Below are 22,206 nucleotides of genomic sequence, written 5' to 3' on the forward strand. Positions count from 1 at the left end.
TAACAGTAAATCCACTACCTACTACAGTGTTATCAACATCTTGTTCTTGTCTCTGGAGTTCATCGTAAACATCACATCTTACAAAATCTTGAAATGATGAGATAAAGTGAGGGTTTGTCCTCATATAGGGAGTAGTTTCATCACCTTCTCTTACCATATTCAATTTTACTCCCATATAAAACTTAAAAGTTTTCATTTCACTTAATGTGTTTTTAATTATAGTTTCAATACTTTGTTTAACCATATCAACAGCTTCCATGATTGTAGATGGTACAGGGTCTTGAAAGCGAAACAATCTTATTTTTATATGCCCTTTAAATGCCCCAACAGTGTTTTCAATGGAGAATTTAGTGGCACCTTCCCTTTCTTCATTGTTCTTGTGTTTGTGTGATTGAAGGTGTTTATTATAATTTTTTAAAAGAATATCATTATCACATCTATCACAATGTTTTGTTTCTTGTTCAAGTGGAGATATTTGTCTGAAAAGATTGAATGTGTGTTTGTTGGTTTGAAGGTGTTTTTTTTTTTATAACATCTATAGTCATGATTACAAACATCGCAGTACGTTGTATTCACCATATTTATACAATAAAACTTTGCTTAAAATAAAGTTTTCTTCATGAAAATTTCGTTTAATATATAGGTGAATCTGTGCTTAAAACCATTTTATCCTCCAACTTTTTTCACTTAATAAATACAATATATCAAGACACAAAAGACAAGTTTCAATCAAACTCTTCATTTGTAAAAGATACTGAGAAATATGTCGAGGATGTAAAATTGAATAAAGATAAATATAACAACGATTGGATAAAAACAATTATGGTGAATAATACGAGTTCTTCAATTTCCTTCAGTGGAAGGCCTTTTAGTAAATCTGGAAGAACATCAATTAAAGTAACTCTAACAAAAGTTTCTCCTCTCCTTCTGGCAATATATTCAAAACTAGAAAAAGCAACGAAACAAGAAAAAGTATCAAAAAAGAAAAACCTTATGGATGAAGCTTTAGAAAGAAAAGATAAGACCATCTGTATTTTGCAAGGAGAAATTTGTATTTTTTTCAACAACTCTAAAGATGTAAATCCTGATGAAATACAGGATGTTAATACATCAGGTGAAATGACATTTCGTTCAATCGTAGTTCAGGATCATTTTAAAATTACCTTTTAATATAAAAAATGTAGTAGTTGAATCTGTTGATGAAAAAAAGTATATAGATGGTAATGTTTTTTTCTACGAATTAAATACGAGTCATTATTCAACTGAAGATTTTGAAGATTATGAGAGTGATGATAGTATCGCTGTTGGAACAGAAGACAGTTATGATACCGAGAGTTTGTGTTCAAACGATAGTTATGAAAGTAGTTTTATAGATGATTGTGAAAGTACCGAAGATGATACCGAAGATTAATTTTAGTTTAAGTAAAGTTTTACTTTATAAATATGAATAGTTTACTAGATTTTGAGCCTCTTGAATTCCCTGATTCTCCATATGACAAATTTGAGAATTGTCCTGCATGTGATAGAGAGGGCGTAAACAGAGTCAAAAGCCTATAAACAATGTATACTCTGTGATTATCTTCTAATTAATGATAACAAAAATATAAAAAGGAATATAATTCTTTTACATTTACACCAAAAATGAATTACTTTACAAGATTGATTAGAGAAATGAATGTAAAGTGTTAGGGTGATAACACACCTTTCCTAAAGGCGATGTCACACCTTGACGATTTAGCCAGCAATGGCAACGTATAAAAATGTATGTAAAACGTTGGCGTACGCTGAAATTTTGATGTTTTTAAAAAAAAGTTTTGGTCGTATTCATAACGTGTTGGTCGTATGCATAACATATTAGTAACGGGCACAGAACGTTTCGTTGTCTTATAGATAACTTGTACCAACGAATGCTTTGCCTGTTGGCGGCGTTCACAACCTATGCTCAACGATAGTTTAACTTAGGCATAGCACGCTGCACGTATCGCCGACGAACTCGTGGCGTAGCCTGTTAAAAACCCTGCTGCACGCCGATTTAAATCATAACCACCTGAGAATTGGAAGTGTCAACCATGCAGTCACACCTTGACGATTTAGCCAGCGTATGCCGACCGATGAAAAATGTGTCTTAAACACTGGCACACATCGAATACGGTATGGGTAAGTTGTGTATACGTTAAGAGCCGCTGAAAAACACTGCCATATGTCAACCCCCTGGTGACTCAGCCTGTCATCCTTCCGAGGTCGGCAAAGTGAGTACCAGTATACTGGGCCGGTGTATACCCCGGTTAAAATAGGTGTACCATATCCCTGTGTCGTAAGAGGCGACCAGGGTTGCGTCAGGAAGGGCATCCGGCATAAAACCTGTGCCAAATCACAATGCGGATCATACGGATGATCCGCTGTGGCGACCCCTAACGGGAGCAGCCCAATGAAGAAGAAGAAGAGGAGATTTGAGAAATTGCTCGTCTTATGAAAAAACAGGGCGATGAACCAAAAAATATTGTTATAGATATTCAAAAACATACTTCAAAATCAATGATTAAACTTAAAAATAACTACAAGGTTGATTTCACAATTGATAATTCATTTAGAGAGTTATTGGGTTTCTCCTCAAAAACGATTGAAACTAATGGGACGTTTTCCAGTGATAATGTCATTCAAATATCCTCAGGCATAAATTCGGTATTTATTCACTGTGATTTGATTAATGGCGCTTATAATGATGGAATAAGAACAAATACAATATTTTCATTCAGCGCATACTCAACCCTAATTGGTTATAAATTAAATCTGGAACCCAAAAATTTGGTTTCTCTACCTGTGTCAGGAAAAACCATATACAGAGTAAATTTTAGGATAACCGACCAATATGATGGCATCGTTTCTTTGAATGGAGAAATTATATCCATCAGAATCTACCTTCGTGAAGTTTTCCAATAAACAAATACGATAGTTATTGTGAGGAAACACGAGTTGGGAAAATATAAAATAATTACAGGGGATGGGATGTGGGATGTTCCTTTCCCCATACTACAAGGGTGAATGTATGTATCTTGGTTGAGGATACTATAAACCTAAGGGAAAAAGAGGTGTTTGACATCAATTTTGAAAAAAAGGAGATGGGATAATTGATACTCTAATGGGTATAGGTTCAACTATTCTTAAACATAAAGACCTAATTGGTTCAACTGCTTCTGCTGTGTGAAATGTAGCGGGTGCGGTAAAGAGTATAAAAGATGCCCAAAAGGAATCTCATAAATTACAAGCAATAAAAGAAATTAAGAAAGGCAAAACTCAGTTGTCTCCCCAAGAAGGACAGAAAATAATTCAAATACTTGTTGGGTCAGGGTTTCAAAAGGTTTAACATCTTTTTTCCTAAATAAATACAAGTATGGAAGCAATGATACTATCTATGATTTGGATGATACCATTGTCATCTCAAACTCTACTAAAAAGGAAGACTACTTCAAGGTCAATGCAATAACTGGAACAGACTGGAATGCAAATGGAACAAAAGTTTTGAAATAAATAATCAACAAACTTATTTGAATCAAGCCGAAAGTTTCTTGTTGTGTAAATTTACATTCACTAAGGCTGCGACTAACACAAACGCTACACTCGTAAATTATTTCTTCTGGAAAATGTTTGATAGTGTTCGTTTGTACATTGGAACACAAGAAGTTGAAGCGGTTGATTATGTCTCTGCAACATCTGAAATGATGAAATTTACACTATATTCATTTGCTGATAGAATGGGGAAGGGGGCTGTCGACGGTTTTATTCCCGATATGTCAATGGAAACAAACACAGACCCTGGATATAGTCAAAGGAAAAGAATGTATAATGATGATGCAAAAGCAGGTAATAGTTTTACAGTGGCAGTTCCTCTTAAAGGTATATTTGGATTTTGTGATCATGATAAAGTTCTGTATGGTCTTAAAATTAGATTTCAACTGCAAAGGAATGATAATGAAAATAGATTGCTTTTTGGTGTGGCTAATGCTTTTGCTGATCAGAATAAATTTGTTATTGATGAAATTCGTTGGTATATTAGTGAATATACTCTGAATCTTAAACCAGAAGAGATGTTGAATAGAAGACTTAACTCAAAGAAGCCACTCAATGTATCATACCTTAAAAGAAGATGCCAACACGTTAAACTGAACCAAACCACTTACACGTGGAATTTGGGTGTTCTGGAAGGAAAGCCACGATATCTGTGGCTCATTTAAAAAAACCAGATGGTGATACTGCTACTGATAAGTATATTGCATTTTGTGGTAATGCGAAGGTGAAACGACTTCGCGTTTCTCGAGATGGAACATTTTATCCACGAGATAGATTGGAAATTAATTGGGAAAAAAATGATTATGCTGAAGCATACAAGTCTTACCAAAAGGTGTGTGAAAGCAATGGAAATAAAGAACCCATTTTGGAGATGACAGCATTTAAAAGTCTGGATGCAATCTATGCGATTGACCTGAGTGCTCAAAAGGAAACTATAAAGTCGAATCAAGTGCATACTTCCCTATACATTGAAAGAGGAGAGAGTGAAGAAGTTGATACATATTGTTTGCTTTTGGAAGAAACAGAATTACAGATTAATACAGATAATGGTGTTATGATTTGTCTCACATAATTTTTTTTGATAAATAAATGAGTAGGAAAGTGCCAACTGGGGTATATGTTAATCAAATCAATCTTCATAAACTATAATCTTGTATTCAAAATCAAAAGCCTTGTACGATTAACGTGAATACAATTCAGAGAAAAGGAGCAGTAAGAATTTATGTTTTGCTCACAAGAGAACAGGTGAAAAGCTTGAACGATACTGGCTCGCTTAAAATGAAAATGACAAAACCAATGTTGAGGAAATATTCAATAAGAAAGACGAGTGGAGAATTTCTCCCATTTATAATTCCTTTATTTGCTGGTTTAAGTGCAGCTGGAGCATTGACGGGTGGTCTTTCAGCAGCGGTGAAAACTGCCAACAAAAGGAAGGCTCAACTCTGGGCTCAAAAAGAATTGGAAAGACATAACAAAGAGTTGGAGAAACAAATTAGTGGAAGTGGTGTTATTGTAGATTTTGCTGAAAAACTTGAAAGTCTGCCTGATAAAGCGAGATTGTTAGTTGGAGATATGCTTTCTTCTATCGCACAAGCAGGTGTAAAATTAACTGAAAGGAGTAATGGATTATATCTTTCTAATAAATAAATGAGCATTGATGAGTGGTTTAAAGAATTTGGAAAGAATACAACATCAGATTTAGAACTTATCAAATATTGTAAGAAATTAAAAATTCATAATGTGGTTATTTGTATGAGAGATTAATTAACAAACGTGTCTAAACATACAAATAATATTATTATGAACTTAGAAGATAATAATGGGAACGGTAATTATTTGGGTTTGTATTTTTGTATTTTTAATAGTCAAGACAAATATTATTTTTATAGTTTTGGTCTTCCACCACCTGTTGAAGTAATAAAATTCTTACAGAATGGTGTTTATCAAACATTTCGAGTCCAATAATTAAATTCCAAGTGTTGTGGTCAATTATGTCTGTATGTGTTTTTTCAACTCAACAAAAATAAATTTTTTAATGACTATTTTTAATCTAATATAAATGACATGTTGGTTAAGATGGTATCCCAAGAACTGGATATTAATTTATCAAATTATTACACAAAGGCATAGGCTGAACGACAGAAATATAGTATAGCAAAAAATATTAATATGAAAAATGCTTATAAATAAATAAATTATCCAAGCCCAACTGACGCAAATGACTTGGTGAGCTTATGTGTGTGTGTGTGGTCGTATGGCAGCTTAGCTGCCAAGGTAGCTATCATTTCTTGAAGCGCGACTGTGTTGCTGATGCAGTGCCCCTCTACCAGTACACTCACTGGAACTGGTACTCATTTTGCCGACCTCGGAAGGATGACAGGCTGAGTCAACCCCCTGGTGTATTAATTCAGCGGCCAACGGGGCTTAAACTCAGGACCCTAGAATCCCAAGCCACCACCCTCACCACTGAGCCAACACCAGGCTCACCAGATTAAGTGATTTATCACAATATATATATATATATATATATATATATATATATATATATATATATATATATATATATATATATATATATATATATCCTTAAATAAAACGGCTGTGTATTCCAAAGATACAGCAGTGTTGATTTTATCTCCAGGTCATACAGAATTCACAGTTCCAATTAAAATAAAATTTTATAAAGAAGGGTGTATCATTTGTATGAGAATAGAACAATGGGGATATGATATGAATGATTTAGGGTATAATTGGTCATTTAAAATTGACCTAGAAGACCTGGAACAATTAAATCAGTCTCGTAAGGAAGAATATTATCCACTTGGTGCCGAGAATGAGTTTTGTGGAAGCACGATTAGCAAACAACAAATCAAAGAATTTAATAAGGGTAAAGTTAATAATGGTTTACCATAGTTTATATCATGAAAACACAAAGAACAGGATTATATATATAATAAAAAAATTAAAATGACCGTTTTTACAGCCATTTTTCCCTGCTGTGCAGGGGTTGGCTTTTTCTTGAGGCAATGTTTTATGGCCGGATGCCCTTCCTGACGCCAACCCTGGTCGCCTCTTACGACACACAGGGATATGGTACACCTATTCAAACTGGGGCATACACCGGGACCAGTACACTGGTACTCATTTCTCCGACCTTGCAAGGATGACAGGCTGAGTCAACCCCCTGGTGTTAATTCAGCAGCGAACGGGGCTTGAACTCAGGACCCTGGGATCCCAAGCCACCACCCTAACCACTAAGCCAACACCAGGCTAGGATTATATATAATAAGTAAGTAAATACTAAATGATTTAACTATGGGAAGATGGGGGGGTATTTCCTGTCATTATATTAATGTCATATATTTCTAACACATAAATGACAGCAAGAAGGCTTCAGGAAAATTATCATTTCTGTGTCCAAGCATTCAAGAAAAGGATATTCGGTATTTTAATAAATATGTTCTAATACATATGAATGAGGTATTTTCAATAAAAGATTGGCTTTATACTGATGTTAATAAACCAACAACTTTGGATTTAATTAAAATGTTAAATAATGAAAAAAAAATTATAAAGTTAAGAAAACGCAAGGCTCTTTTAGAAATTCAGAAGAAATTTTATTGGTTTCCTGTTGTAAAAAAATTTATTTTGGATACAGGAATAACACGACAACCTGATGAATATATGTATGATATTCTATGGGGTGTAAGTGATTCAAGGATAGCAAGGGACGAGGAAGGAGTTTAAGAAACTGAGACGAAGGAGGAGAAGGGGAGAGGGAGAAGAGAGAGAAGAAGGAGAAGAGAGAAGGAGTAAAAGGAGTAAAAGGAGGAAAAGGAGAAGAGAGAGAAGGAGGAGAGGGAGAAGAGAGAGAAGGAGGCGAGGGAGAAGAGAGAGGAGGAGGAGAAGGAGAAGAGGGAGAAGAGAGAGAGAAGGAGGAAAAGGAGAAGAGGGAGAAGAGAGAGAAGGAGGCAAGAGAGAAGGAGGCGAGGGAGAAGAGAGAGAAGGAGGCAAGGGAGAAGAGAGAGAAGGATAGGGAGAGGGAGGAAAGAGAGAGAATAAATAAATCTCACCACACCAAGGAGGAAAACAAAGAATTGACGAGTCTCAAAGAAATATTTGCGTCAAGACTATTAACATCGGTTTCAGGGAGAAGATATAAATGAGAAAGTGGAGATGAAGAAGAGAAAGAAGGAAAAGATTCTATTATTGATGGTGTTGGTATGATTGCCTTTAATTAAAGTTTTCTAATTTTTTTTTCTTAAATAAATGGAGGAGAGAGTGAAGACATTTTTGAGGATTCTTTATATTTTAAAAATTAAGATTCAAATGTGCATGTTGGAAACGAAAAAGGTTTTCGTACTCTGTTGGAATTTTTCTCATAAATAAATGAGTTATTGTCTCAAATGTAAAAAGCAAACAAATACTAAAAAATCTCATATTTTAAAAGTAAAAATAATAGGGTTATACAAAAAGGTACATGTTCGGTGTGTGGCTCAAAAAAGAGTCAATTTATCTCCAAACACAAACATGGAGGAGATATACAAAAGTTTTTATCAGGAAGTGAATTTACAACTACTGGAATACCAGGGGAATTACATCTACCAGGGTATTCTTTCTGTGGTCCAGGAACAAACTTGGATAAAAGATTAGATGAGGCAGACAATCCTAAACCATGGAGAAAACCCATCAATAGGGTTGATGAAGTGTGCATGAGGCATGATATTGATTATGGGAATACCACAATGTTGGAAGAAAAGCATGAAGCGATAGAGAAATGTTGTATAATTTGTCTCTGATACAAAATCCAACCTTGAGAGAAAAAGTTGATAGGTTCATCGTGAAGAAGATGATCAGTGCTAAATTGAAACTTGGGCTTGGAAATTCAAAAAACTTATAGGCTCTAATGATGTCATTAAGATTGAAGAGCAATTAGCTGATTAATTACATGAACCAATAATCATAAAGTTTCATAGAAGGAAGGTTTATTCCAAGGAAGTTGATTATATCTGGTCCGCTGATTTGATTGAACTCAGTAATGATAAGGGGTACAAGTATGCTTTAACCGTTATTGAATTGAGGAGTAGATATGTGTGGGTCATCCCTTTGAAAAACAAAACAGGTAATACTCTTATGTTAGCCTTCCAACAGATATTCAATAAAAGCAAGAGAAAACTGAAAAAAAATGTAGACTGATGAGGGTACAGAGTTCTACAACAAGACATTTATGAATTTTCTTTAAAATAACAGCATTACATTATACAGTACCTTTAATGAAGGAAAAGCAGTTGTTATTGAGCGCTTCAATCGCACTTTAAAAGAGAGACTATATTAAAAATTCACTCAACTTGGTTCTCAAAAATGGGTATCTTTAATTCAGGATATTGAAGATAAGTATAATGATACGATTCACACCTCAACGAATACCAAACCATCAGAAACATTTTCAAAATTAGAATATGATAAAGAGATTAATGTCAGAAAGCCTAAGTTCAAAGTTGGTGATATAGTAACAAGCCGGTAGGTGGACATGGGTAGTCGACTACCCAATAGAACCTGACGCGATGGGCCCTTTCGATGGGGAATGACCTGAGGATTAAGCACAAGAAAATTCATGATTCTAGCTTCAAGGGTTAATGCTGCAGATTGTTTTTTCGTTAAAATACCCCCACATTTAGAGGTTTTTCGGCCGTTGCTAGGCAACTGAGGGGTCCATAGCAATGGTTCTTTCTCACACATAACTAGGACATACCATGAACCTACCATACCAGTTTCATGTATATCTGACTCGTAGTCTCTGAGATATAACGAACTTCGTTTTTTTATTGTTTTCGACCAGGGTTCATTCAAAGTCTATCTTCTATGACAGTTTTCATAGGATCCGGCTGGAAATTTTTGACAATATGGCTGAATGTACTGCCCACAATCGGTCGTGGCCCGATTTTTGATTTTCGAAAAAATAATTTTTTTATGATTTCAAAAATATTTCAAAGTCCCCGTTGCTAGGCAACCAAAGGGGCGTTAGCAACCAGTACCTACACGGCACAACGAGGTCATAAACTGGTCCTACCACCCAGATTTCATCAAAATCGAACAACTGCAAGGGGGTTAAAAACCCCCGACAAACACACACACGGACAGACCGACACCACGACCAACAAATAAGGGTAGATCAAAAATTTTTTTTTTAATCAACATAAATTTTTTTTCGAAATTTCTTTTTTTCGACTCGATCGACTACCCAATAATATACAGGTGGAAATCTCATTTTGAAAAAGGTTATATTAAGCGATAGACAAATGAACTTTTTTAAATCGTTCATGTATTAGATACAGTTCCTTGGACCTATCAGCAATATGACTTAGAAGGGGAAGAGATTTTAGGTTCATTTTATTCACAGGAATTGCAAAAGACAAAGATAAATTCAATTTTTTTTGACTCCACCCCCTTTTAAACTCTGCCCCTTTTGACTCCGCCCACGCAAACCCCATCCACGAAAAGCCCCACCCACACAAGCCCCACCCACACAAACGCCATCCACATCCATCATATTCACAGAATTGGTGATTAGTTAATTTGTTTCTCACACACACACACATTTTAATTTAATTTTAAAAAAATTGCTCCACCCACACAAACCCCATGCACACAAGCTCCACCCACCCACACAAGCCCACCCACATAAATCCCACCCACCACCCTCATCCCCTCTCCTCCTGTGCGCCCCCACCTTTGACCCACCACCCCCCTCCTTTGCACTTCCTTTATTCTTTTTTTATAATTAAGAATTAAATAATTGAAAGCAAAGCAAATATAATTCATCAAGATTGAAAATATTAAACATTCTTCTTTGGGTAAATATTCAGTTGCAAGAATGGATGATCTTTCCCAGCAATCTGCTTCAGATGTCTTAAGTGTCATGTCAGATTCCTCCAGAAGATTAAGTTGTGTGTTTGGTTCATCCGGACAGGTGTTTAAACTGAAGAAAAAAATAATAATAATAATGAGTCAACACTCAAGAGAGATATAGACAGAGACATGGAGACAGAGGGAGAGAGAGAGACAGAGACAAACAGACAGACAAAGACATACAGATAGAGACAGAGAAAAACAGAGAGATAGATAGAGACAGAGACAGAAACGCACACGCACATGCACACGCGCACACACACACACACACACACACACACACACACACACACACACACACACACACACACACACACACACACACACACACACACACACACACACACACACACACACAGTAATAATTCCTCACCTTGGAATCGGGTCATTCAAGATCAAAGGACGTGAGAGAATTTCTTGCCATCCAAGAAAAATACCATTCAAATCTTTCCGAAACAAATAAATGTCTTCAAAAAGTCGATCATTTTTATCCACTCATCGTGTAATTCAGATAACTCATTTTCAATATCAGTTATCAATGATGTTCTTATTGGGGACAACCTGTTAGAAAACAAGGACAAATGTGTCCAAGAGCAGCGTCTTAAAGGTTTTGTCGGCTAAAAAAAAACAACAACAACTTCCGATATTTCGTCAAGTGCCTTCATTAAGCCAATAGCGAGACCAGTCATAGTGTATTTACGTATTTACGAAATATAGTGTATTTACGAAATAAATAATGTATTTACGAATTTACAATACATTAAATGGAATAATCTTTAAATAGTAACGTGAACTTTTCGAAACTTTAAAGCAAATGTCCGAATATATTTAAAAGTTCATGATAGATGCTCTCAAAAGGCACCCTCAATGCGAGGATGTGTACAGGTGCTTAGTATTTAAGGAGATCCAGATCGTGTTATTAGCAGCGTCTCACGTAGCGAACGCTGCTCGAAGAACGCTCGGCATTGTTGTTGTTGTTGTTGTTGTTGTTGTTGTTGTTCTTCTTCTTCTTCTTGTGAAGACAAAACCTTTATATTCGGACTCTGCTCCTTTATATACACGATCCTGATTTCCTAAAATACTAAGCACTTGTACACATCCTCGCATTGAGGGTGCCTTTTGAGAGCGTCTCTCATGAACTTTTAAATATATTTGGACATTTGCTTTAAACTTTCGAAAAGTTCACGTTACTATTTAAAGGTTATTCCATTTAATGTATTGTAAATTCATAAATACATTATTTATTTCGTAAATACACTACATTTCATAAATACGTAAATACACTATGACGGGTCTCGCTATTGGCTTAATCAAGGCACGTGAGGAAATATCGGAAGTTTTTTTGTTTTTTTTTTGTAAGCCGACAAAACTTTTAGGATGCTGCTCTTGGACACATTTGTCCTTGTTAAAGAGCCGAGTCCTAATATAAAGGTTTTGTCTTCACAAGAAGAAGAACAACAACAACGCCGAGCGTTCTTTGAGCAGCGTTCGCTACGCGAGACGCTGCTAAAAAACAATAATTATTAGTCGTATTGTTGTGGGCCGGGGTTCGATGGTGATAAACGACCACTAGGTGGAGCAGTCGAGCCCTCTCCCACCGAACACCCTGAATTAAAAGGTCGTCACCCTGGATAACTCCGGAGTCGGCGGGCCACTTAAAGGACCGTGATCGCCAATTTTCTGATGGCGTGGGGTAGGGTCAATAGCCAAATTTCAATATACCTAAGTATCCTTGTCGTCAAATTACCGGGGAACATCCCAGCTGGCTGGGCGGGGCCGCCCCTGAGGTGGTCAGCCTCCTGATTGGACGAGGCATCTCGGGGGGGGGGGGTGTTGAGGAATCTCAGAGGCCCGCCCCCCCCGAAGAGGCTCTGTAGTAGTTTTCATCACGCTGGCCTCCCATTGGCTGGGCACGCGTGCGATGCTCACCCTTCGCTCATTGGCTCGAGGAAACGTCCCATGCCCTTCCTCGGAGCGGAGCCTCGATCTGAGGCGATGGAGGCCACGCCTTCAGCCAACAACATGTGTGCAATGGAGACCGGGTTGAGTGAGGGGCGGTGCCATTGTTGTTGTCAATGTATAAAACCTGACTATAAAATAACTCACAGCGCACACACGAAATTCCCATTAGACATTGGGAATGGATTCTAACTATAAACACATACTTATCGAAATAACTAAGCTGAGGGACTGCTGTCTGTTTGTGTGCAAAAGGCTGCCAGATCCGTAACAGTATTATGATTTAATTAATAATCAATTGCTTCACCATCATTCCAAGAGCAAGCCAGACTTTACAACACACACACACACACACACACACACACACACACACACACACACACACACACACACACACACACACACACACACACACACACACACACACTTACCAATATTGTGATGGGTTATCTTCTTAGTCAGATGAAAGATAGTTCATGTCTCAGTCATTTATGATTGGGTCAAGATGAGAAAAATGAAAAACTGCAAAACAGAAAAGAAATGCCTGGCTTATAAACCATGTTGGAGGAAGTTAGTTGGATCTTTGCCTGGAGTTGCCTCATTGTTCTATTTCCTGTTTTTCAACAGCTCAGTAATTCTGGAAATTTTTCCCAAGCTTCCTGTTTTCAGCTGCACTCAGACAGCTGACAGAATGTGCGAAATGTATTCATGTTTGAGTTTAATTTTAAAGAGCATTAAGAGAAGTTTATCATTTAATTTCTGCTCAACAAATACATTTAAACCAAGAACCAAGTTCCAAAATAATCTTTGTGAATATACTCGATGGTGATGAATGTAAAAGGAAAATTAATTTATTACCGAAAGTAGAACATGGGCAAATATTCATTGGATCACTCTTTGAATGGAATGAAAAATATGAAAGGAAAGAAGTGCTTTAATCAGTAAGTCTCAGTTTAACATTTGCTCAATTGGGCAGAGATCAGTCTCCTATTTTGGGCTTTTGGGCTTTGAGTCAGAAAGGTTTCCCCATTCATTTGTATGGGAGGGGGAAGAAATCAGTCTCCTATTTTGGGCTTTTTGGGGCTTGATTCAGAGAGTTTTTCCCTTTTCCCCCATTCATTAGAATGACTGCCTTAGAAACCCCATTAATCATCGACTGGCAGGGTTATGCATCAATGTGTGTGCCGTCCTTGGGATGGATGTTAAACTGGCATCCTGTATGCCGGCATTAGTTGGTGGATGTTAAAGATTTCATGGTGTCCTTCATGAAGAGTAGGCGAGCTATCATTGACAACATGAGCAAATTACAAATTCCTGCCTGAACTACTGCTGGGAGAGGAATGGCAAACCAACCAGCACGACCCAAGGCTAATAAACTGCTTTGGCAGAACCACCGTTCTGCGACAGAGTAATCACACAATGAGCGCAGTCCGTCTAAAAAGTAACGGGACTGACTTCACAGAAATTTTATTCCAAAAAATATATTGAAATCGCAGCTTGTCCCCTTCAAAATAGTTTCTCTCCAGTCTCACACACTTGTCCATCCTCTTCTTCCACGCTTCGATGCACCCCTGGAAGGCTTCTTCTGGAATCCTCCAGAGCTCCGTCGTCACGGCCCTTTTGATGGCCTTCACATCAGGAAATTGGGTTCCCTTGAGCTTGGGGAATGGGAAAAATCCACAAGAGGCCAAGTCTGGCGAATGCGGGGGTTGCTCCAGAGTTGGCACGTTCCTCTCTGACAGAAACTGTCGGATGCTCAGAGCACTGTGAGCAGGGGCGTTGTCATGGTGGAGCACCCAGGCGTTGTTTTCCCACAGATCTCTCCTCTTGTCCTGGACTGATCTCATGAGGCTGGAGGATCTCCTTATACAAGTATTGATTCACTGTTTGACCCTGTGGAAGAAACTCGAAGTGGACGATGCCCTTGATGTCAAAAAATGCGATGAGCATCACCTTGACCTTCGACTTCGACATCCTTGCTTTCTTTGGTCTTGGTGATGCCGGACTTTTCCACTGACGACTCTGCCGTTTGGTCTCGGGATCGTATTCGAATATCCACGATTCATCGCCAGTAATGACTCTCCCAAGCAGGTCTGGATCGTCCTCGAGGTGCTCGATAATTTCTTGATAGTGACTCTTTGCTGTTTCTGGTCCTCGGACAACAGCTTGGGGACCATCTTTGCGCACACCTTGCGCATTTCGAAATTTTCATTGATGATGCTCCAGACAGTGTCCTTATTGATGGCAAGTTCCTCAGCAATCATCCGCAACGTGAGGAGTCGACGATCTGAGCGCACCATCTGCTTCACACGCTCGATGTTGTCAGTCATTCTGCTCATTGAAGGTCTTCCACACCGTGGATTGTCTTCAACCTCCACCCGTCCCTCTTTGAACCTCTTGTGCCATTCAAATGCACGTGTACGTGACATCGTTTCTTCTCCGTAGACTTGCTGCAGCATTGTGAAGGATTCGGAAGGTGTTTTGCCAAGCTTGGCAAGAAACTTCAGATTGGCTCTCTGCTCACGACTCATAGCGCGATGACTCAGACTAGACAACGTGTAAAGCACGACCTGTAAAAAATCACACAATGAGCGCAGTCAACCATCACCAATCATATATATTGCTGGAATGTTGCGAAAGACTGTGACGCAACCCGTTCATTCAAGTTGTGTAAGTGGAGCATACAGCAGGCTCAGTCCCGTTACTTTTCAGACGGACCTCGTATGTTACATTGGATTGGATAACTGTCCTACAAGTTGTTATTATGGTTCCCGGAGGGAGACAGTAAGTGTTTTTCGTCTTGGTGTCCATGGTGTCCTACTTTTTGGAAAAACAAACAAAACAAAACCACTTGTTTTCATTATGAGGCAGAATTCAAGTGCTACCAATTCAAATGCTACCTTCTTCCTCCATATCCCAACCCCTGACTCTTGAATTTAGGTGAATGGCTGGGATATGACTATGGTGACGCATGACCAGGCACGAAGAAAACTCACCAGGAAGAATGAAGATGTTGTACGACTACTCGTCACCCGCAATTCTTTGCAGCAGGCTATCTTTCGTGGTCAAATGCATTGATTTGCGGTCACCGTCGGGTCTTTGAAAAGGGCTGGAATTTTTAGTAATACTTTTATAATGTAATGCTTGTTGTTTGTTTGCTTTGTCCATCCTTTTCCTTTGAGATTTATTTTTTGCAGTTTTCATCTATCAATCTTGCTCACAGTGTTTTCTCATCAAACAAAGTATTAGGTTATTAATTTTTTTAACCATTTCTTTGAATGACTTGTGTTTGTTCGTGTGCTTTTCAAGTTTGATTTTTTTAAAAATTTTTTTAAATGAAGCTTTCTAGGTAAGCCACACCGAAATAAGGATGCGGTTCCACAAGTCTGAATATAACACAAGATGTTCGATAGCCCGCAGCACACAACAATTTTCTAATATGGAAAGTGAATGGAAGCATTTGCGTGCACACATGCATGGCGCACACCACTGGACCTGTGAACGTGAATACATCCTTGATGGTGTGGCAGAGTGATTGACAGATTCATGTGAAGTTGTGTGTGAATGGCGTGACTTATTGGGTTTTGTTGAAAGGCAGTCTGTGGTGCACATTTACAATTAAGCATTAGAATGAATAAGTAAAATCAAGTGGAAGAGTTCATCAAGTTGGTGTTTCATTTATTATACAAGTGAGGGTGTGGTGAGGTCAATTATTCAATTCCTTTTGCTTATGCAACACGATAAGTCTCAGTAAATTTAATGTGAGAATTAATTATCTCCCAATTATGCTTCATCGGTTGGGACACTTTCCTTTTTCAACATCGTCTTCTGGCGATGGCGATTCTGGCTTCATCAACATCGTCGCACAATTTTGTCACCGCTTCGGGAGGTTATGGATGCCATTGTAATAACATGACGGTATTTGGTCCCTACTCCATTCCTGCACTGTCACTTGGATCTTGTCATCATCACTGAAGTTCTAACCTCAGGGAGCTTTCTTCATTGGGCCAAACTGATGAAAATACAACGGTGCAAGAACCGGTCCAGAAAGTTGGTGGGGTAACAATTCAAAACCCAGTTGCTCAATGCACTCACTGCACTGCCTATCATTGTGTGGGCATGCATTGTCATGTAGCAGAATGACACAGGTGATGAATTGCCCCTTGATGCTTTGTGTGTATTACTGACTTAAAATTTGTCTGCAGAACTGCAGAGTATTCCTGTATTTGCTAGGCTTCATGGTACACATTGAAGTGGGTACCAAGAACACCCTTTTAGTCCTAATATATTGTCATCATCACTTTCCTGACACTTGTCCATGACAAACGTTTTTTTGGTATTTGTGATGATGGGATTTTCCATTGCATGGATGCCCATTTACTTTTGACTTAAAAATGATCAAATATTTTGCCTGTGATGATGCCACTGGCCAAAAATGCATCGCTCTCTGCTTCGTATTGCTGAAGAAGACTCTTCCATATTCGCAACCAAGTCAGTAAGCATTTACATCACCCTCTGAGAGCTCACATTGCAGAAACCCAGTCTTGTGTGGATTACAACGTGTACTGCACCATGAGATATCCATGATGGTAGTTGTCATCTACTCATGGCCCACAGCACACAAAAATATTCCTGATATGGAAAGTGAATGGAAGCATTTGTATGCACACCTGCCCTCCAGGGTGTCCAAAAATGAAAGTTTTTAAACCAAAATTTCACCATCTAAAAAGTTTCTCCATACTAAAATTCCTTTGCATGCCAGAAATTAGCCCATTGAGAAAAGAGTTAGAGGCCCCCCAAGGTCTTTGAAGATATGCACAATTTGCACATAAGTTTGTCACAGCAAACTTGGTTTTATATAAAATGTATATTGACATTTCGACATATGGCACCAAGTCTTTTTAAATGTTAGTAGTCCCTTACACTATGACTATATGTTCTACTTTTACTAGGTTAACTGACTTAAGTAAGAATCATATATTACCTTACACACCTATTTTGTATAGTAAGTTATTTTCTTATTCTTCTTGACTAATGTTTGGCTTTCATCATCTTGCATTTTTGTTTGGCTCATGGTTTTATTTCTTTTCAGGATGACATTTACCGGTATCTGTGTGATTGTTTGTTGCACAACTCCTCCTACAGTTTTGGTCCAATTACATCCATACTTGCTGCAGAGATCAACATTTTCATCTTTGCCAGTGGTCTTTGGGGGGGGGGGAGAGATGCAAATTCTCTATGTAAATGTGTATCGTGTAGCACCGCCTCCAGGTGGGAGAGGGTATTACAATCTCCACCATTTACAGTACAGTATTCCTCTCCCCACGTTTTCCAGTACAGTGAGGTATTTTGAATTATAAGCTGTCAGTGTGTTTTTGCTTCATGCACGTAATCTGGGTTATTTGTTTTTTCCTGTACAGAGCTGTCAGTTGCTTATACACCACCCAAATAATGGTATGCATCAGAAGAACGTGTTGCATGCTTGGAACAAGATAGCCTGAAGGGTGGGTACTCTGCTCGTATATTTAATTGGTCATCCAAGTGAAACGATGTCAGATGTCCGACTGTCATCTGGTCGAGATCTGATGAGGAATTTTGTTTTGTCAACCACAAAAATTCACAAATACTGAAAGGGAAAATCGTGTTTATGATCACCTTGTGCTATTTTGGATCAAATCAATACTGCCAATACGACACAAGCACCACATTGTGAATAAGATTTAAAATGTCTGACAGTATGTCCGTTTGATGAAACATGATAAAATAAATGAGCAGAAGGACAAGTTAAACCAAGCAAAATATACTGAAATGCTTGATAAGCTGTTCGATATCGGTCATGCCAATTCATTTCAAATGATTTTAAAAAATAGAAACACTGAACCTGTAGTTTATTTGGGCCCCAGCCTAATGTTGTAACCCAAATTTGGAAGAATTCTGACTGGTGGGTCTGGAGAGGAAGATTTCTGAAGGAATTAGTGATTTTCCAAAAATTTTACAGTCTGCCATTTTGACACACTTCGTCATGTGATCAGTATGACCTCCGCAATTTAACATTCCTACCCGACCATAAAGTTGCAACCCAAATTTGTTAGCATTCTGACAGGTGGGGCAAGAGAAGAAGATTTTGGAAGAAATTTGTATGTGCCATTTTGACACACATCCAGTACCGTGATCAGCATGGTCTCCGCAATTTAAAATTAGGACCGTGTCCTAATGTTGTAACCCAAATTTGGTAGGATTATAACTGGTGAGTCAGGAGAAGCTTTTTGAAGGAATGTATGCAATTTTTCACAAAAATTGATTGAGTCGGCCATTTTGACACCCGTCAGAATGCTACCGAATTTGAGTTTCAACATTAGGACAGGGTCATGATGTTAAATTGCAGAGGTCATGCCCATCACATGTCCAGAATTGTCAAAATGGTGGACTTCATAATTTTTTTGGAAAATGGCAAATTCCTTCAAAAATCTTCCTCAACAGACCCACCAGTTATTGGTTCACGAGTCAGTAAGTGACTCAGTAAGTGACCATTATATTCGTTATGGGTGTGGGTCTGTCTGTCCCGAGCATAGCTCCGTGGGTTTTGATCCGATCCTGATAAAATTTGGGTGGGAGGTTTATATCATGATTGAGTTGTGTTTTCCTGAGAATGGGTGGAGCCACGCCCAAAAACATGTGTTTTTAGGGGGTAGCCGATTTCAAGTTACATCTTCTCCGAGGGGGTTTGTCGAATCTGGCAGGGGTTTTGGTATTTGGTTAGCCCAATGGCACCTGCATAGCCCCACGGAGCTCGGTTTTTCATTTTCGTCCCAAGGTCAAGGTCACGAACTGAGAAAATTGCGAATTTTGACATAAAAATCATACGACCGCCCAAACTTTGAGAGCTAGGATGACAATATTTTTTATGCATCATCTTGAGGTCATTCCCCACCTCAAGTCTTGAAACCATTTTGCTCTATCTTAAACACCTTGCCCGTGGCACCCCCTTCAAGTTTGTTTTTACGCTGATTTCATCAAAGTATGGATATATCCGATGAGTGAAATGCCATATAGCCTATATGACGTTATGTTGTTCCTGGAATGTTCCAGAGGAAGTTTAGCACCAAAGGTCATAATCCTTGACCTTTGACCTTTAAAGTTCACAAAGGTCAAATTTTCAAGGTTGTGGGAATCAAACCGGGTTTTTGACCTTCTTCGACGAACTAACTCCAATAAGCCATAGCACGTTTCCTGTTTCCTTATTTTAATGTTCACAACATTGTTTTGTGACCTTTAAAGGTTATGCAAAGGTCAAGTTTTGAAAGTTGTTGAACGAAACCGGGTTTTTGACATTTTGCAGCTCATAACCTGTCACTCGTACCACATCATGATCATTTTTATAACTTGGTCAAAAATTATCACATTGTCTCATCCTTGACTTCTGAAACAATCTACATCGTCAAATACCGCTCGTGAACCATTGTCGTCTTCAGACTTGTAATTCTACTAAATTTGGGTTACAACATTAGACCAAGGTCCAGATGAGCAACAGGTCCAGTGGTCCTATTTTTGTAAAATCAAGTTTGCCGCTACAACAGTATGTTATGTGCACATCGTCAAATACTTTGGGGGACCTGTAAATCTTTTCCAAATGAGCCAGAATTTTGTGTATGAGGATATTTTAGTGAAGAGAAACTTTTAGATGTGATTTTAAAACTTTAATTTTTTTGGTACACCCTACTGTCCTTGCTATCAGTCCATCAATCAACAAATGACGTGCACTTGCCCCTGCGATGTCGCACATAATACAATTGTATAACACCTGCACTATTAGTGACATTAAAATTCACTTTATTTATTGACACCACGTAATTGAGCCCTATCCATGCCTTAATTTCACTGAGCGTGTAGAGTATATTGGACAAAGGTACTGCTTTGGCAATAATTTTGTGACACGCACGCACACACACACACACACACACAAAAAACTCGTGACAATAAGTTTGCAGATTCCTTAGTCTTCTCAATGTGTACACAGCTGTCAGCAAGAGTCGTGCTGTTTTATTTCTCCACAACTTGAAGGCGAAACCTTGACAACTTAGGATCCATAATGATGGCGACTTGTTTGCAGGATGACAAACTTGATGTAAAGATTCTTTGCCAAGAACAAGGCCCTTTTAATTTCTCAATAATGTGTGTGCCTTGTGTCAACACGTCATTCACATGGAAAGTCAATTTAAACATTGTATTTGTTGTTGTTGTTAACTCAAGTATTTGAATTCAGACTGTATGAGAATTCAGCCTTTTTTTGGTGGGGGTGGGGGGGGGAGCAGGGGGGAATCTTTGTAACAAATATGATTGTTGATGAAGTAAACTGCGATTGATAATAAGCCTGTTTGCCATGCAGCTTGAGATTCTTTCAAAGACCATTTGAAGTTGTGCAGCGGTACATCACTGATTTTGAAAATCCTAAAGTGTAGCTTGTTTCTCGGTTTGTCGTCTTTCATGATCCCAGCAGTGAATCCATGTTGTTTGAATGGTGGGGTTCATGGTGTATTTTTATACGCCCGATATATATATCGGGGCATATTATGTGATACCAGTCGTCCGTCCGTCCGTCCCTGTCCGCACTCGAACTCCCAAAGTTTTCAACTTTCACGTTTCATATTTGATACATAGGTACAGACTGTGGAGACGGTGTGTCGCGACATACGTTTGTCATCTAAAGTGGTTGCCATGGCAACCAGGATGCTGTTTTCCATGTAGTAGCACAATTCTGCATATACCTTCTTGTCCGGGCATATATTGTGCTCACTTGAGCTCTTGTTTTTTTATGTACTGGTGTGGATCGGCTCGCTAAGCTCACCTTTCCAAACGTTGTTGCAGAGATTGACAGTACAGATTTGCTGTGTTGGCATGATTTACATTAATCATAATCCAAACATTTCTTTTCTACAAATTGATTTGTTATATTGGTGATATTATATTTATTTGAAATTTCATTTGTGATTTAATAAGGTCCAAGTAGTCTAAATGGTCAAGGTTCTAAGCTGTCTAATCTGTCTGAAGGGTGTTAAAGTCTTCAGGGTCTTTTGGGACCTTGGGGTCCTCGGGCTCTTTTGTCCTTAAGGGGTCTTAAAGGTCTTGGGGAATTAACGTTCAAACAGGATGTGATTTGGCATATAGTCTTCACGGACCATGCTTTTCGTTTTTATTGATGAAGAAGAGTTGTAAATTATTTAACATTATCTTCAAAAGGGGTGTTTTAATGAACCCAAACACCCAATTTTCACTCTTGCACTTCCTTGAAGTTTTCATAGTGTGCATGCAAAGTTTCAGGCTGCAAGATTTTATAGTTTCGGAGTTATGGAGGACACGGACACACACACACACACACACACACACACACACACACACACACACACACACACACACACACACACACACACACACACACACACACACACACACACACACACACACACACACACACACACACACACACTTTTATTAGTATAGATGTATCTTAAACTTCATCAGAAACAGTCCTGAAGCAGATATATTAAACGAGTTTGGTCTGTTACTTAGCTAGATTTCTGTATGTTGATTGGGGAAAATTGGCCCATTGCATCAACACATACATTGCAGAAATATTTGATAAAGTGTCAACTAACCTGGGACCTTACAACTATAGCGACCTTCTGTTCCATGAAAGTGGTGCAGTGTGTGATTTACCATTGACATTCAAGTGCTGTTTGAAGCCTGAAAAGGGCCATATAACAGTTCATTCAG

General features: G+C 38.4%; 1 protein-coding gene across 2 annotated transcripts in view; it reads left to right on the plus strand.

The window, feature by feature from the left end:
• Positions 1 to 20,389, plus strand: part of TAX1BP3 (Tax1 binding protein 3) — a 44,270-nt gene extending 23,881 nt beyond the window's left edge. For both annotated transcript variants that reach the window (XM_085869225.1, XM_085869224.1), the window contains exon 4: positions 15,376 to 20,389. In XM_085869225.1, the coding sequence (XP_085725351.1) occupies positions 15,376 to 15,513 (138 nt within the window). In that variant the 3' untranslated portion in view covers positions 15,514 to 20,389. The remainder of the gene's footprint in view (positions 1 to 15,375) is intronic.
• The last annotated feature ends 1,817 nt before the right edge of the window (positions 20,390 to 22,206 follow it).

The sequence above is a fragment of the Eptatretus burgeri genome, chromosome 2 (genome assembly GCF_056783735.1).
Source record: "Eptatretus burgeri isolate ZD-2024b chromosome 2, Ebu_testis_v1, whole genome shotgun sequence".
NCBI lineage: Eukaryota > Metazoa > Chordata > Myxini > Myxiniformes > Myxinidae > Eptatretus > Eptatretus burgeri.